Source organism: Bos indicus x Bos taurus, chromosome 27 (genome assembly GCF_003369695.1).
Source record: "Bos indicus x Bos taurus breed Angus x Brahman F1 hybrid chromosome 27, Bos_hybrid_MaternalHap_v2.0, whole genome shotgun sequence".
NCBI lineage: Eukaryota > Metazoa > Chordata > Mammalia > Artiodactyla > Bovidae > Bos > Bos indicus x Bos taurus.
The window spans coordinates 26,436,789-26,452,898 of record NC_040102.1 but is presented as its reverse complement, the minus strand read 5'-3'; the positions used below and the strand labels follow the sequence as shown (position 1 = coordinate 26,452,898).

The 16,110-nt window shown below is 35.4% G+C and overlaps 1 protein-coding gene across 2 annotated transcripts in view; it reads left to right on the top strand.

Annotated features, from left to right (window-relative positions):
* The window catches only part of TEX15 (testis expressed 15, meiosis and synapsis associated), an 81,686-nt gene that overhangs the window by 56,683 nt on the left and 8,893 nt on the right, over window positions 1-16,110 (top strand). For both annotated transcript variants that reach the window (XM_027530059.1, XM_027530060.1), the window contains exons 6-9: window positions 1,389-1,535; window positions 2,847-3,009; window positions 6,940-14,258; window positions 15,302-15,360. In XM_027530059.1, the coding sequence (XP_027385860.1) occupies window positions 1,389-1,535; window positions 2,847-3,009; window positions 6,940-14,258; window positions 15,302-15,360 (7,688 nt within the window). The remainder of the gene's footprint in view (window positions 1-1,388; window positions 1,536-2,846; window positions 3,010-6,939; window positions 14,259-15,301; window positions 15,361-16,110) is intronic.

Here is a 16,110-nt window from a genome sequence, read left to right as displayed (position 1 = left end):
AAAAGTTTTAAGTTTTTTTTAATAAACTTTTTAATTTTGGAATAAATTTAAATTTACAGAAAAGTTATTAAGATAGTACAGACAGTTCCTGTATACAGTTTTCCCTAATGTTACCATTTCATGTAACTATGGCAACTCTGTTAAAACTAAGAGTCTAATAGTATATGTATCAATTATATCTCAATTTAAAAAAATAATAAAATGAAAGAAATCAGCATTGGTACAGTACTGTCTGCTACAAATTTTTGGTTTCTGCCAGTTTTTCTACTAATGTTTTTTCCTCTTCCAGTGTCCAAGTACAGAGTACCACACTACATTTAGTGTTGTTTTTAACTTTGAATGAATTATTAGCACATGAAAAAATAAAAGTAATAGAATTGCTGACTTAAAATTTGTACATGTTTTCATATTAACTGCACTTTTCCCCACCTTTTATCACTTAATGGTTCATAGTCTTTAAAATTTTTATACTCATTTTTTTTCTTTAAATTTATTTATTTTAATTAGAGGCTAATTACTTTACAGTATTGTATTGGTTTTGCCATACATCAACATGAATCCACCACGGGTGTACACGTGTTCCCAGTCCTGAAAATTGGCTTACAATTGTATTGTTTTCTGCCGTACAATTTGATCATTTTTTTGTGATGTACAGAAGTTTTGGACTGTTTACAAAGAAGCACGGTTTCGGTTTGTGGGTTTTGGCAACATGGTTAGAAAAGAATTCTCTTTGAGAGTAGATAAATATTTGTATTTCTCTCTAAGTGTTTACATTACTTAAATATTTAATTTATTTGGTATTTATTTTGGTTTATAGATTAAGAGACGAATTTAATGTTTTTCAGGTCCACACCATTTAGTGAATAATCCGGTTTTGCTTCATCTGTTTCAAATGATGCTTTTAATATTATGCTGTACTTTTATAGCTGCTTGGACTTATCTGGACTTTTTACTTTGTACAGTTTTTTCCATCTCTTTTTTGTGGTAGTATTCTTTTTAAAAGTGGTAGTATTCTTTTAAAAAGTACTTAATATCTGGAAGTACATGTCACTTTTCCTATTCCATCATTATTTCTGATTCAAATATTTTTTTCAAAAATTTTGTAGGTTATTCTTGTTTCATCTTCCAGGGAAGTTTTTAAACTAAAACTCATTTCTGTAAATGGATTTTCTGAAATTTTTGTTAAATTTTGTTACTATAGTCTTAGAGTCGATTTAGGGAGGAATTGACATAATTCTAATAAGTCATCCCATTCATCTGGGACATGAATTATCTCCCCATTCTAATCTCTTTCCTTAAAATAGGAGCTAGTTTTACTTTCCTGGTATGAGAGTTTAAAATGTTCTGGTATATCTTTATTGACTTTCTTTTTACCTTTTCCTCCCCAGGTTCTTTTTGGGAAAGTGAAGAAAATTCAGCCTTCACTAGATAAAGGCAAGGTTTCTTTGGATCCTTCTCCTAATTTTGACTGCCATATGTCAAGAAATATACCTTCTCTGAAGGATACCATTGAACTACAAGCCTACAGTTCAGCAGTATGTTAACTTTTTGATTCACTTGACTGTTTGAAAGTCACTGGCCTCACATTGTATGATACAACTCTTAAAACAACTGTCCAAAATATTAAGTGGAAATCTCTTACTTCATTCATATTTGTTTAGGTCATGTAATATGACCTGAATACCAAATAAGCCAATAAGATGACAAGGTAACACAAAGAATATCTGCTTCACAGATACTGCATTTTTTTATGAATTAAAGGTTTGTGGCAACTTTGCCAAGTCTGTTGGCACCCCTTTTCCGTGTAATATGACCTAAATAAGTAAATAGTTAAAGCTGATTTAATATTTGTGATCTGAAAACATTAGTAAAGAAGCTTCTAGATTTGCATTTAATTTTGTTCCAAGTAGCTACTTTTATTTTAAATGTTTCATAGATTAATGCCTAACTTGCAAAAGAAAGATACTTTGAAATAACCTTACTGATCCTTTGTACTTTGTACAAGGATAAAAGGCTTATGTTTTAGTCATTAGATAGTAGACTAATTATTAAACAGTAATTTTCTATCATATCTAAAAGAGACACTTTTCTAACCTTTTAACCTTTTATAGACTTTTAACCTTTTATAGACGATTAAATTATAAATATCATTATATATAATCATATATATATGATTAAATGAGGATATTTTAGAAGTATCCCACATCGGAGAAGGCAGTGGCACCCCACTCCAGTACTCTTGCCTGGAAAATCCCATGGACAGAGGAGCCTGGTAGGCTGCTCCTGTCTATGGGGTTGCATAGAGTCGAACACGACTGAGCGACTTCACTTTCACTTTTCACTTTTCATGCATTAGAGAAGGAAATGGCAACCCACTCCAGTGTTCTTGCCTGGAGAATCCCAGGGAGGGCGAAGCCTGATGATGGGCTGCTGTCTGTGGGGTCGCACAAAGTCGGACATGACTGAAGTGCCTTAGCAGCATGCTCCCACATGTAAGATGTATTAAGCTATTGTTATTTTTCTAGTTGACTTTTCCTCCTAGATAAAACACAATATAGTGGTTCCTAGCATATGCAAAACATTGAAGTTTTAATGGAGAAATACTTTTTTATTTAAACATAGATTGTATCTGTTTCTGCTGATATTCAAAGCCTATCAAGGAAAAAATATGTTATGGAGAAAAAAATTCATCTTCAAGAAAACTAGAGTTGAAGAAGACAGGGAGAGGGGAGATGTGTGAAAGATGGTTAACAAATAGCAACATGGAGTTAAATAGATTTTTTAAAATAGAAGCTTATTCAAGTCTGTAAAAATTAATCATCATAAAAATGTTCTTTATCTTCTAGGTATACTTATATGAATATAATATTCTTTCACAGCCAGTAGATAAACCTAGGCAGTGTCTTCCATATGCAATAGTAACAGTAAAATTTATTGGTCAAAAAGTAGATAATGGACACTTTATGACATCTTTGAGATCCCTCTCAACAGGATTTCCTAAGAAAACTGGTAAGAAACATATATTTTTCTACTTAAGTAGCATCTGTGGTGGTCTTACTGCTGAATATTATTTTCTAATACATCATGAATCTCTAAGCAAAATAGGTGTGCTTTCCCTGTTTTTGATTTTATATATCTAGAATTGATGCTGTAACTACTTTTTACTTCTTTTTCTCAGCATTATGTTTGTGTGATTCTTCCATGTTGATATATATATAACCATAGTTTCTTCATTTTCACTCATATCTATATTTATACACACACACACACACACACACATAATATTCAATTTTATGACTATACATTATACCTCTGAGTATATTTGGACATTTTGTGGTTTTCTTCATATTCCAAGCATTGCTGTTTTAAACATTCATATAAGTGTCTCAGTGCATATATGCAAACTTTTCTACAGAGTATATATCTACATCAGGAATGTACCACTTAATGTAGAAACAATGTCATGGTTTTCAAAAGTGGTTGCATCAGTTCAGTTCAGTTCAGTTCAGTCGCTCAGTCTTGTCCGACTCTTTGTGACCCTGTGAACCACAGCACACCAGGTCTCCCTATCCATCACCAACTCCTGGAGTCCATCCAAATCCATGTCCATTGAGTCGGTGATGCCATCCAGCCATCTCATCCTCTGTCGTCCCCTTCTCCTCCTGCCCTCAGTCTTTCCCAGCATCAGGATCTTTTCAAATGAGTCAGCTCTTCGCATTAGGTGGCCAAAGTAGTGGAATTTCAGTTTCAACATTAGTCCATCAGGTTACCTTAATTACTCTTTATCATTGCCAGCACAATATACTTTTTTAAAAAAATATTTCTGCCAGACTCACAGATTTGAAAACAAACATATGGTTACCAAAGGTAAAGGTTAAGGGGGAGGGGTAAGTTAAGAGTTTGGGATTAACATGTATACATTAATATATATCAAATAGGTAATCAGCAAGGACTTACTCTGGAAACTCTACTCAGTAACCTTATACGGGAAAAGAATATGAAGAAGAATGAATATATTTATATGTATAACTGAATCACTTTTCTTTATACCTGAAATTAACACAGTATTGTAAATCAGCTATACTCCAATATAAAATAAAAATTAAATTTAAAAAGTTTCTGCCAGCATAGTGAGTGGGATATGTTATCATTATCAGATCAAAAAGAGAATGCTGCTGCTGCTGCTAAGTTGCTTCAGTCGTGTCTGACTCTGCGCGACCCCATAGATGGCAGCCCACCAGGCTCCCCCGTCCCTGGGATTCTCCAGGCAAGAACACTGGACTGGGTTGCCATTTCCTTCTCCAGTGCATGAAAGTGAAAAGTGAAAGTGAAGTCGCTCAGTCGTGTCCGACTCTAGCAACCCCATGGACTGCAGCCTACCAGGCTCCTCCGTCCACGGGATTTTCCAGACAAAAGTACTGGAGTGGGTTGCCATTGCCTTCTCCCAAAAAGAGAATATTTACCCATTAAAAGCTATTATTTGTCTTTTTCCCCAAGCCCCACACTACCCCTAAACAGTCACCAATCTGCTTTCTGTCTCTATAAGCCTATTCTGGCCATTTCATATGAGTGAAGTCATAAACAGTAGCCTCTTGTGACTGGTGACTTGCTTAACAGTGTTTTCAGGGCCCAGGCATGTTGCAGCATGTATCAGTACCTCATTCCTTTTTGTGGAATAATATCCTGTTACATAGATACATTACATTGTGTTTATTCATTCATCAGTTGATGGCCATTGGGTTGTTTCCACCTTTTAGCAATTATGAATATTTATGCTAAGAACTTTCTTGTACAAGGTTAGGTATAGATGTGTTTTCTTTGCTCTTAGGTATATAGCTAAGGAGTCATGTGATCATAGGGTAAGTCTGTATCAACCATTCAAGGAACTGCCAGACTATTTTCCAAAGTGGCTGCACCATTGATATTTACCTTAACAATGTATGTGGGTTAGAATTTCTGCACTTTTCTTGTTTACACTTGTTATTATCTGACTTTTATTATAGCCATTTTGTGGATACAAGGTGAGGTTTTTCAGAGTATAAGTTTTATACTTCGTTAAATGTATTCCTAAGTATTGCACTCTTTTTGATCCTCTTGTAAATAGAGTTGTTTTCTCAATAGTGATTTCCTTGGGATTTTCTATATGCAAGATAGAGTCCATATGCAAATAGAGGTAGTTTTACTTCTTTCTCTCCAATCTAGATGTTTTTTATTCTTTTTCTTGTCTAATTGCATTGGCTAGAACCTCCAGTGGAATGTTAAATAGAAATGGTAAGAGTGGTCATCTTTGTGTTGTTCCTAAACTTAGGGGTAAAGTGTTTATTTTTCCCCAGTAAGTATCATGTTAGCTGTGGGTTTTTTAAAATGTCCTTTACCATGTAGAGGAAATTCCTTTCTATTCCTAGTAAGTTGAGTGCTTTTATCTTGAAAAGGGAAATTAATTATCCTTCAGAATCTTAAAAGGTATTTTAATGTGAATCTTCTTGTGCATTTAGTGGGGTTGGACATCTTTTTGTATTTGTTGACAATTTTTATTTAACCCATGATTTTCTTAGTCATATACTTTGCCCAACTATCTACTGTATTGTCTTTTTATTAATCTTTTGAAGATACTATATATTTTTATGTATTCCAGTATATGGAATAATATACTGTTAGTCTCATCCCCATTTTTGAACATATTTCCACTATAGCTTACTATAAATGAAAGTATAATCACAATGGTTATATAATTTGGGAATCTTCATCAGAGCTATTTTTTTTTAACATTTTGTCAAAACTAAATGGCATGTTCTCAATGATATGATTATGACTTCATATATTATTCATGAGCAGTTTCTCATTGTTAGTCTGTTTTAATAATGGTATTTTCATGGTACTGCTTACTTATGTACCCAATAGCTCAGTTGGTAAAGAATCCGCGTGCAATGCTGGAGACCCTGGTTCAATTCCTGGGTCAGGAAGATCCGCTGGAGAAGAAATAGGATACCCACTCCAGTATCCTTGGGCTTCCCTTGTGGCTCAGCTGATAAAGAATCCGCCTGCAATGTGGGAGACCTGGGTTTGATACATGAGTTGGGAATATCCCCTGGAGAAGGGAACGGCTACCCACTCCAGTATTCTGGCCTGAAGAATTCCATGGACTGTATAGTCCATGGGGTTGCAAAGAGTGGGACATGACTGAGTGACTTTCACTTTCACTTAGCTATGAATGCTTTGTGAACATTTTACTTGCTCATTATGCATTTTTATAAGTTCCTTTGTTATTCTGTGAAATTCTTTATGAAGTTTTAGGAATAATCTCTATAAAATTTAAAGAAAATTTGCTTCTATTTTCCAGGTTTTTATTTACATATATTATTTGCCAGAATATTTATTTCATAGTGGAGCAGGGGTAGTGGTTTGCTTTGGCTTCTAGGAAGGATTTTGTGCAAACTTTTTGATCTTCCACCCACCCCCATTTCTTCACCTAATTCCCCTTTCCTTTCTGTTTTTGTTCTCCTGTGGTAGACGGAAATGAAGCAAGGTAACAGTAGATACAGGGAGATAATTTGACCTAATCATATATAGACTCTATTATAGAATATCTGCTTGTAGGAAACTAAGAGAAGAAAGACCTAGTCTCTGATAAAAGTATGTTTTTAATTCCTGTTTAATTTTTCTATTTCTTAGTGTTTGTCAGAATTCAAATTTTTATGGCAAAGACATGTTGGTAAGGGGCCTAAAAGACAGAATTTCATGCTACATCATTTATTGGTCAGTTACTCATCCTCTTCTCTTCTTGCTTTTTCTGCTGAGAACATACTTTAATCATCATTAGATTATTTGATAGACTTTTTAGTCAGTGCCACTCATGACATGGTTTACTTGCATTAATAGAGTTGCCTGTAGGAATACTTTTTCTTCCTACTTTTCCTTACTTTCTTATTATTTCCACAGAAAGAACATGCTCTCTGAATAACTGTACAGTGGCCAAAAGAATTGGAAAAGGAAAAGATGCTACTGTCATCTTTGAGCATTTCAGGAAACCTATAGATCCGTTTGTTCAGGAAAACTGTTTATGCGATGTGTCAAATTCAGAGATAAATCCTTCCAACTCAGATATTTCTAATTGCTATGGAAATACGCAAAATGGAAACATTTCTGTACTTGAAACATGCAGTGGACATATGGAGTACAATTCAGCAGAATGCAGAGACACTTCTCAATTACTTGCATGTGATTCAGGCTATTCATTTATTCCCAGTAATACCGGAGAAAGTGTTAATAATGGTGACCTCCTAAATCTGACATATCTTAAAGCTATTTTAAGTAGTCTTGCTGCTGCTTTTCCCCTTCATAACAATACTGACTCAAGCACAGTAATCACTTCAAAACTCATCAAAGACCCAAGACTGATGAAGAGAGAAGAAAGCATGGGAAAACATAATACTGTTACAGGTTTAAGTGAGATGTTGCCATTTGAGAAGAGTTTAGATTTTGTTAATTCAGAAATAAACTTGTCATCTATGCCAACTGATCCTGCCTCCACATCTGAAGGCGTGCCTGGTGATCAGACTGTTACTAATTGTTTGGATGCCTCTTGCTTCAGAATTTCTTTGGATGATTCACAAACCCAGGCTCACAACCTGGGCTCTAAGACCTCTGATTATACAGCTCCCAATACAATTACCATGGCAGGACAATGTGAGAACCAGGATGATTTTTCCTTCCCAATGTTTTTGTCAAATGTAGTTTCAGAAGTTGAAATCCAAAAACACGAGGAAGAAAAAGCTCAGAGATCCCAGCAGAGAGACACCATCCCATTTTTAACTGACGAAAGCAGTGAGTCACATGACTCTTATGAATCAGTGGATATTTGTACAGACAAGTACAGTGGTCCCATCTCTCCAGAATCACAGTTTTCTAATTTTAAAACTGTATATGAGACTGGTCACCAAATGTCTACACTTTTTCCACTCCAAAGTAAAGAAAGCATACATGAGTACGTTCAGAATACTGGGAAGATAAGGAACTTCACCAAGCCGGAAGACAATGCCAAACATGAAGGAAAGCAACGTTTGTGGAAAGGAAATGATCGTTCTTTTACTAATGAAAGAATAGGTAATTACATTTCTTTGAACCAAGACAACAAAGAGGATGAGAGTCTTGATTATTTGCAGGAAAATTGTGATCAAATATTAATTACTCAAGGGTTAGAAAAACCAAAATCTTTGCCATTTACCACAGAAGAGAAGTATGAGCTAGGTCACCTAGCATTGGAAATACAAAACAATCTTACTCCAAGAGTGGAGAGACTTCCACAGAAGCCTCCTAAAAACTCTCTAGAGTATAAAGATAACACTCATACAGATTTTGCCATTTCTCAAAAACTAATGGAGCTGAAATTGGAAAAACCAGATCAAAACTGTGTTAACATTACAGCTGATGCTTTCCAGGAAGCAGAAGACATTCCCCAGACCACACAACTGCCAGCTGTTACTTCATGTCATGATATTAAAACAGCTCATGATGCAAATTGCAGCATAGCTAGAGAACATATATGTGTTCAAAGGAGAAATGAATATGATCCAGTGTCCCTAGAAAACATTCAAAGAGACTGCAAAGAAACTCCTCTATTTAACAATAAAGGTCAGCATCATACTCGGTTCTGTATTGCACAGTTGAACAATGATGTGCACCGGAATACTGATTTCAGAGAACAAAGTGATAATGATAAAGAAAGCCAGAATGAGGCTGAAATGGAGAACATTGCTTCATCTGTAGAAAACAACATAGGGAATATATATGGAGATGAGAAGCAGAGTTTTCAGACACACAAAACAAATTTTTTTACCAACATAGGTGAAAGGAGGGTGAATAAAGATGACAATAGCATTGAAATTCTGAGTTCTGAAGAATTTTCTACTGCTTTTAAGTTAACTACTGGAAAAAAACATATATGCCCTGAGTCTACATCATTAGAAAATGAAGATCTCATTACCGCCATAAAAGAAAAAGATATTCAGCATACTGAAAGGACTGGAGAGCATTTGACTTCCACAGCATTTCTTCAAATTGCAAGTTCTTCGGTACATGTAGCCTCACGTGCTGCAGTTGAGATAGCCGATGCTGCAATGCCTGTGGTATGCACAAATCCTGAAGATCACCAAAGAGGCCAGTTTAAAGAAACTTGTTCTGATTTTGGTTTGTTAAGCAAACTTGAGGTTTCTGCTTCTGAAATAAATACAGATAAAAATCGATTCCACAACTCATTTTATCAAACAGTAAGTGCCAACTCAGTTCTTCAAAGCTTCAAATTGGATAATGAGACTGAAGTAGGATCAGAAGAGAGTGATGATGCTTTTCCTGTGAGTATTCCACAGGATGCTTATAGCCATGGAAATGTACTTTATGAAGAATTCGAGGACTCCTATGAGGCTCTAAAGTCTCGCATCGATTGGGAAGGTCTGTTGGGAAGCAGTAATGGGGAGATGGAAGTTTTGAAAAGCACCACAAGAGGTGAGAATCAGGACCAGCATTGCTCTGAGGAACACAGTTGTGCTTCTTCCTCTACACAAAATTATGAACCAGAGCTCGTCCAACCAATTTTACTTCCTGATCTGCAAGTTACGATTACTAATACATTTGTGAAAGGATTCAGTCCTACTGTTGAGTCCCTTGCATCGAAAGATGATTTCTGCAAATATGTAACTGAAGCCACAAAATCAGAAATAAATGAGGAGGAAGAAGTTCTAGAATTTGAAATTCATTCTCAGTGTTCTGCTAAAAATTCATATCATCCCTCTGAAAGTGAATTTGGTAATATAAGGCAAGAATCTGGACTAGCAAGTAAATCTGAAACCTCACTTTCTTTGGACTTGAGTCATAATATGCATGTGAATCACATGTCTGAAAAACAAAACAGACCTTTGCTAACTGAACCTTCTGATGTCACAACAGTAAACAAGGAAAACAGATATTCCCTGACAGAGTCAAAAACCAGTGGTGCTGATACTAGAAGTAAGAAGGAGACAGAATCAAGAATTGGCAAGAGAAAGCCCTGTACACCTTTCAGGGACCAGAACATACCAGATAAAAATTTAAGACATCACGAAATTTGTGAGAAGAGGAGGAAGCTAACAAGTCAAGACTCATTGGAATGTTTTTTTTCGTTATCCCAAGAACGAATTAAAACCTTTTCACAGTCAGAAAAACACATTGGGAGTGTCCTGGATATTCTAAATAGAGAAGCATCTTTGTGCAAAAGCCAATGTCTTTCCAGAAAACTTGACAGAGCCATTCTTCACTTAAAAGATGCTCACAGAAGAGTTTACATGTCTTTGCAGCTGATAACTGAAGTGGGAGAAAACGGAGGGGGCCCTTTACCAAGAGCATATGCAGTAATATGCAACAGTTTCTGGGAAAGTTGTGACCTTCAAGGTTATAGTTCTGTGTCTGAAAGAGGGTATTATTCCACTAAACATTTTCTGTCAAAAAGAAAATACAATATACCTGGAGAGAATAGAGCTTTGGGATTTGAAGTTGATAAATCATTAACTCATGTATCAAAGTACAACTTTTATAAAACAAATAGAGAGAGACTCACAGAGTGCCTTTCTGAAAATGTGTCCGGTGTCTCCAGTAGTCACACAACAATTCACATGAGAGAATATTGTGATCAAGTGTGTCCAGAATCACAGTTGGCCCTGTGCTCCATGTCTCAAAGTACAAGTCAGTCAGCTTATACTAACAGCAGTGTGAGAAATCCCAAATCATCAGAACTTCAGCCCTTTTCTAGAAAAACTGGATGTCTCTTTTCCCCAGACTGCCCAGATGAGAAACTCACTAAAAAAGAAAATGAAACTGATAGAGAGTTTTCATCTAACATTAGTAAATATGAAAAACTTGAGAACCATTCAGCACTTGATGATAATCAGTATACAACAAAAGTAAACAATTCTGAGGCTAAAGAAATAATAAGTAAAAGGAATTTGATGTCTTTAAGTTGCATAGAAGAAAACAACATAAGTTTTAGTGTGGACCAAAATTATGATGCAACTTGTATAGCCCACCCAAAAGTGGAAACTGACATAGTTATTTCCGTCTTAGAATCAAAGGTGAAGCATTTTTTCAACACTGATATCTACAAACCAAATAACCTTATTTTATCTGGTTATAAAGGAAACCTGGAGGTAAATTTTCCCATAGAAAAATGGACAACTCCTAAGGAGATCTCCAAACCAGGAATTATTACAGGAAACTTCCTTATGGATCCATTAAGTCAAACTCATATTCCTCAATTGTTATCAGCCGCTCCAGCGACAGACAGTGAGGGAGAATCTTCAAAGTCTTCCATGGCTAAACAGAGCATTACTGCTGTAGATTTCCCAGCAATGTCTACCATTGCACCACACTATCTGCAAGGATGTGGTGGAAACGAACTTCAAAAGACAGAATATTGCTCTTCAAGTAAATGCGTTCATGTCGATGGGGATGAAACAAATGTTGAGAATTCTGAGGTGACTGTCACATCAGAAACCGAAGAAAGTAAAGACAGTGAGAGGAAGAAAGTATTTCCCGATGACAGTTTTCTGGTCGTAAAAGACAACGTAAAGGGCTCTTCTTCCCAAGAAGGTATTGCAGAGAAAGACGTTCAGGACGGAAAAATGTGGAAAGATAAACAAGCAGAAAAAAGAAAGGATTCAGTTCACATGAACGTGACTGAAGGATCAAGTGTTAAGACTGAGTACAAAGATCAAAAGAATAAGATATTAGAAGGCTCCTCCTGCTTAAGTGAGAAAACGATGAAAAACAACTTGATTGATTCTCGTGTAAAGATTAAAAAGGCTACTGAGGCAGTCTCTTTGAGAAACATTGCTTCTAATCAGCGTAACAAAAGAAAGAAAAAGGAGGGAAAAGTTAGCCATGACCTTCAGTGTGACTCCTCATTACCTTCAGAAGTAGCCTGTGACTCCAAACCAGGCATTACAGGGAGGAATCGTATGCCTCATCTGTGTGGCCAGTCTGAACCCTCCAAAGTCTCTCCTCCTCTGAAGAAGAAGTCAATGAATGAATTCAAAGAAAAACATTGTCAAAGTAATAATTTGGCTCCTACAGTTAAGCTCACTCAAATTTTGAGGAGGGCAGATGAAACGTCATCTGTACAGATTCTGCAGGAAGAAAGTGAAGTTTGTCAAAATATTCTTCCTTTGTTTGTTGAAGCTTTTGAAAGAAGACAAAAATGTTCATTTAAACAAATCTTGATTTCAAGAGACCTGTTGGTGGAAGAAAACCTGTGGTGTAACTGCAAACACAGATTAAAACCGTGTGCTATTGACTCCTTGGTAGAACTCCAGATGATGATGGAAACTATTCAATTCATTGAAAACAAAAAAAGGCTCCTGGGAGGTGAACCAACATTCCGGAGCTTGCTCTGGTATGATGAGACACTGTACAGCGAGCTGCTTGGCAGACCGCGTGGATTTCAGCAACAATCCAGTTTCTATCCGGCTTTTCAATGCAGATTAAAATATAATGCCTTCTCTGAGCTGCAGAGCTATCATGATCAATTAATCGAACTGTTTGAAGAAACCAAAAGGGGAAACAATTCATACTACGCATACTTAAAATACAAGCGACAAATTGATGAATGTGAAGCAGTAATGAAGCAGCGTTCAGATTGCTTTGACTTTTCTCTTTCTGTGCCATTTACCTATGGAGTTAACTTTGGAGATAATTTAGGAGACCTAGAAACCTTGAGGAAAAGTACATTAAGCCTGATCAGTATGTATGGGGACTATCCCCAAATTGATTCCTGTCCAGGAAAACAAGACCATCTGTGGATTATCTTAGAAATGATCTCCTCAAAAGTTAATTTTATCAAGAGCAATGAGGCAGTAAATATTAAAATAGCTCTTTATGGTCTGGAACATATCTTTTTTGATGCTTCAAAAAGTCTTGTTTGGAAAGAAAAGAGACAGTCTTTCTGCAAAAAATACTCAGAAAGGAACAAAGAAATGGTACTTAGAATGAATCGATATGCAGTTTCTAAGTTGCAGAAGATATATGATACATTGTCTAAAGATTTAAGCAGTGAACAAATTTCTACTATTGGACTTGAGGAGAATTCAGTGATTGCTTCCAGAGAGTCCAATGCTGTAGTAAACAAAGCAACAATTAGCATGGAAAACTCTAGGCTTAATGGTACTTTGCTTTCACATCCAGATACCTGTTGTGTTAGTGAAATACTGGATCAAGCTGAATTTGCAGATGTGAAAAAATTACAGGAACTCACTTTGAGATGTACTGATGACTTAGAAATTTTAAAAAAATATTTTCAGTTGCTGCAAGAAGAAAACACAGATGATATTTTTATCACCGAAGAAAATAGTTTGTACATGATGAAAAACTACAGCCATAAGGCAGTAATTTTAAAACCTGAGGCCACTGAAACCTATATTGAAATCGTCATGCTCTCAGAAACAATTCACTTTCTTAAAAGCTCAGTGGCACAGAAACTAGACAAGCAGAGGTTTCGAAGTATGCTCTGGTTTGATGTGTCACTTCTTCCTGAACTGGTTCACTGCCAAGAAAAAATGACTTCTTTCTCATTTCTGAAAGGCGATCCAACAGATTGTCTTTGGAAGGTGATAGAGACTTCTATTTCTGAGCTTAAGAAAGATCTGGATATTATCTACAAATATAATGAAGCTGTTAACTGCTCCTATGCTGTTCGTTTGCTGTCAAGAGAACTTGAAGAACTTTCAGAAATAAAAAACCTTCTTATGAAGTCGGAGTATTCCATTTCCACATACATCAACTTTGTGCCATGTATAGCATCCATAAATTATGGAAGCACTGTGACAGAATTAGAATACAACTACAGTCAGTTTTCCACACTGCTTGGAAGTATAACAGCCACACCTCGGAAGGATTTAGGGAAAATGGTCCATATTATGAAAGTCATGAAAACGATTGAACATATGAAGATAATATGTGTTAAAAATGCTCAGTTAACCATTTCTTTTATCCTTTGCCAAATGCTGCACAACAGAAAGACTTCCCAACCAAAGAGAAAGAAAAATGCGAATAGTCATATAAAATGTAGGAAGAGTATCAAAAAATCCAGTACCTGTGGGAAGGTGCCTTTAGTTTCAGAGTACACAATTAAAAATGTTTCAAATTCCTCTAAAAAACAACCTATCACTGTAGACAAATGTGGAGACTCTCAGGAACAAGAGAAAGATACTGCTGTTCCCAGTTGTAAAAAACAAAAGGTAATGAATGTTTTAAAGTGAGTTTTGTAAGTCTAAGAGAGTGAACTTGTTGAAGCAAACAAGTATGTAGTTTACAGAATTGTAAAAATTGAGAATGCTTTAAATGTTGCCTTGCAAAATGAATTTACTAATTAACCTTTTAGATTAAACCATTCATATTATCTGTAAAATGATATGAATGACTGTGTATATGAGAGATGCCTTAACAAATGTCTACCTTTAAACTTACAAATTAATTTTTTATTAGAAAACGCTTCTTGGAAGGTTGTGAATTTTAATAATTGCTTAAGAGAAAGTCTATATTATGAGTGAGCTGTATTGAGTGAGTGACTAAGTATTTACTGAATAGCTTCTGTACAACAAGGCTATACTTAATGTTATAAATATTAAAAATTGACAGTGAAGTCTATGTTCTTGACCATTATCACCCACACAGAGAAACAGTAGCAATATTTTAAAATATTTAATTATGAAGGAGTTAGAAGTTGTCATACATAAGTACATTTTGTTTAACAAAATTTATACAGCATTTATTAAATAGTTGGCAATGTTGTAATGACTGTACAAACATTAACTGTTTTTATTCTTCACAAAGTGCCTTTTTCATGTTTTTTCAATGATTTAAAGGGGAGAGGTTCTAAATATAGTTATAAGTAGTAAGTCACCGGGTCTTAGGAAAAAAGTACTGTTTTACAGAATAAGAAAAATCCACACTTGACTGACATTACATACCGTGGGGCTGGGTGACTGGCTTACTGAGAAGGAGATAAACACAGAGTAGGCTTCCTACTTGTTGTAAGATGTGGGTAAAGAGAACGTTGCTAATTGCTTTTTTACAAAATTTTTCCAAACATTTTTCAAATATGAGACGTTCAACAGAGTCACTGATTTTTAAAGGAGAGGATCATTAATGAAGATAGTTTCAGATGGTGCCTTTTAGAGGATGACAGAACAAGCAATTGCAGATGTCTGATAAATAAAATAATTAATATATTGTACTTTAAACCATCAACAATGTAGGTTTTTGTATTTTTTAAACATAGGTTAGCATGAAACATGTCACAGAAATCAAAAGAGAAAAGTCAGCATTCAAGCATGCAAGGTAGGAGTTGCCATCAGCCCTGTTTGATGAAAAATTGAATAAAATTGAGCATGTATTATGGAGCAATACTTGAACATTTACTTACTACCTCTTTGGGGTTTACATGTAACTTCAGGGACAAGAGTGTGCTAAGGAGGGGGGAGGTTGTTTCAGTCTCTTCGTTTGAATTTCATTATGCGTCAAAAGGGATGTCCCATGAAAGGTGTTTTTACAGTGATTTAAAGGGTAAGGAGTGTCTAAGTTCAGTTAAGAGTGATAAGGCAGCTAGGGCTTAGAAAAGAGTGATGCTTTACAGAGTAAGAAAGTAAAAGTCATATTTGACAGACATTATTTAATGAATTGATGGGGCTTCATGACTGGCTTAGTAAAAAGAACATCAGAATGGGACAAGTGATCAAATTGAGTTTTTTAAACTTGTGAATTTCACAGACCTGTCAAATTTCAAGACTGGTTTAAAAGATACAAATTGCCAAGTTATATTACTGAGAACTTAAGTCAAACATACACATATTATACTACTGTTCCATGAAAGGATTGTGTTAACACCACAGTACAGAAAGAACATGACTTCAAAATGCTAGATCTTTAAATACTTTTTTAATTCGTTATTTTTAGTAAAAACAAACTGCATTATTTATATTTTTCTAATTTTGACATGAAGTAGCACCACTGGACTTGTTGACCATTTCTTGTTTCATTCAACTCTGTAAGATTTTCAATTTATGACAAGCTGCATTTTTCCCATTTTTT